General features: G+C 31.8%; 1 protein-coding gene across 1 annotated transcript in view; it reads left to right on the top strand.

The window, feature by feature from the left end:
- CDH7 (cadherin 7, type 2) overlaps positions 1-2626 on the top strand; it is a 146550-nt gene that overhangs the window by 117276 nt on the left and 26648 nt on the right. The window contains exon 6 of the mRNA XM_012660079.1: positions 1310-1563. Coding sequence (XP_012515533.1) covers positions 1310-1563 — 254 coding nt within the window. The remainder of the gene's footprint in view (positions 1-1309; positions 1564-2626) is intronic.

Raw genomic sequence — 2626 nt, 5'->3', positions numbered from 1 at the left:
CCACATATAGTGCAGTATGTATTACATATAGTGTAGTGTGTGTGTGTGTGTATATATATCCTATTTTATAACTAGACTTTTATTTATTCTGATCACCATCACATCCTTTGCAGGATGAGTTGAAATATATGTATGCCTACATATGTACATACACATATGCTCACACATATACACACACACATATATATAGTGAATGAATTTGAATTAAAATTCTCAGCATTACATATTAGCTCATTTTTCTTAATGCTTTTTTGTTAAATATTGAAAATTAAGTAAAATATGCATTATATGTGATAGTATTTCTATAAAGTTCTTTACAATTTTAATTTTTTTAAATTTTTTATCTCAGCATTTTATGGGGGTACAAATTTTTACCTTACATATATTGCCTTTGCCCCACACATTATTAAATGTAAGAAGTAATCTGGGACAGTTTTTTGGTGATGAAACTGAAATTGAAAGTTATAAAAAACTATTACTCTCTACACATTGGAATAAGAAGTATGTTATTGTCACAACTTCTACATGTTGTGTATATGATTCTTTTTTCACAGGTGGTGCTTACTAATGCAACATTTAATTACCCTTACAAACTTTTTAAGCTCCCATGTGGTTTAACTTCGTAGCTATTTTTAAGGAAAATGTTAGCATGTTAATCCTCTTGGAAAATTAGATACAAAATAAAGAATCTACAATATAACTGTTAACTGTCTAAAACAAAGGGAGATATACTGTATTTTGGTTAAGAAATAATGAAGGCACAAAGGATGCTTTATCGGGAGGAATTAAGTTTGCTGTCAGATTGGACAACTTTAGTATGGCAATTCTGCCACTGAAGCTACATTTTGAGTAGCTGAAAACTCAGGATCTTAATGTAGTCCCCAAGTCACTGACCTTTTAAGCGAGAAACTCAATGGAAAGTTATATTTTTCTTCCTTTTTAATATGCACCCCTGGGTTGTGCAGTTAAATTACATGGTTAAAGAATATTACATTGATGTCCCTGTTAGAAAGGTTTTAAAATTTAATCAGTTTTCTTTCAAATAATATTCTAAAGACCCACATATGTCTGTCCATGAGACATATAGCAGCAGAGTGGATTAAGTTCGTTCAAAAGCACTTAGCATTTTTTATGAGCCAGAAGATCAGCGGGGACTTTGATTGACATTATTATTTATTATTTTTGAACGCTGATGGTTCATTTTCATGGCAGAGTCCCCTCTATGTTTATTGACATTCATAAATGAAAAAGCTCTGCTTTGCTGACTATTTAATTGCTAATTTAATTTTCCTAATAACTTGCTTTACAGGAACTGGATTTTGAAGCCAAAACAAGTTACACATTACGGATAGAAGCTGCAAATAAAGATGCCGACCCTCGCTTTCTAAGCTTGGGGCCATTCAGCGACACGACAACCGTGAAGATAATCGTGGAAGATGTAGATGAGCCCCCCGTGTTTTCGTCACCTTTGTACCCCATGGAGGTGTCAGAAGCCACCCAAGTTGGGAATATCATTGGCACCGTAGTGGCTCATGACCCAGATTCTTCCAACAGCCCTGTGAGGTAAAAGCCCACTGCTCTCCTATTCTACAAGTTCACATCAATGTGCCTTCATTCACAACTTTGTTTTTGTATTAAGATGCTTTTTTGTTCATAACACATAAAAACCCATTTTATATATGCATCAGGTCATAGCAGCAGAGGCGAAGCAAGATCAGAACAATACAACATTTTACTAATTCAAATATGTCATCCAAGGCCAGTATTACATAGCCATATTTTTAAGCTTCCATTGTTATCCACAAGCCGGGGAGGATATTTCTATTCAACCAATTATCCTGAGCCTCTTTAAGCAAACCGTGGTCAAAACTGAAATGATGCATGTCCTTGCTGCAGGGTAAATGCATATGTTAGAAAAATAATTGTATCAATAATTTAAATTAAAGATTAATTTTAAACAAATTTTTATATTAGTCTACTTAGTATATATTTGTTTAGTTTATTATTTCCACTTATAAAAATAAAATAGTACCTGTCTATGTATAAAGACTATTAAAAATATTCTTTCAGTAGTCTTGTATCTACTCTAGACACATTGCTAAAGTCAAATAATCTCTTTAGGACTAACACAATGATGATATGTAAGCATTTCAAAATATGTCAGCATTCCATCTTGCACCGTTTATCTATAATTTATAATCTAATATCTACATGTTTGTTTGTGTGTATGCATGTGTTTGTGTGTGAGTGCAATCCTTATTTTTCCTGAGTTAATATTATAAATAGAATGTACTTGAAAGAAAATGCACATTGTAATATATATCTTAATTTGGGCTCGTAAGATACTTACTTCACTTTTCAATGTGAAGATTTGATTTTGATTACAAAGACTATAATGTAAACAAAACCAATAATTGTTTTATATTCAGATATGGTCAACTTATAAGCTAACCACACACTTTTAGATTTAAATGATCTTTAAGAATGGTAAATGTTTTTGAGCTAAGTCTTGACATTGGCTATAGAGTGTCATGAAAAGTATTTATAATTTAGACAATAATTCTTGGCTAAGAAAAATTGATAATGCTCTTTTCTCCCTTAGGTAATAAATTGATTTTATATATAT

This window comes from Propithecus coquereli, unplaced genomic scaffold, assembly GCF_000956105.1.
Source record: "Propithecus coquereli isolate 6110/MARCELLA unplaced genomic scaffold, Pcoq_1.0 Scaffold650, whole genome shotgun sequence".
Taxonomy (NCBI): Eukaryota; Metazoa; Chordata; class Mammalia; order Primates; family Indriidae; genus Propithecus; species Propithecus coquereli.
This window is presented reverse-complemented; position numbering and strand designations above follow the sequence as displayed.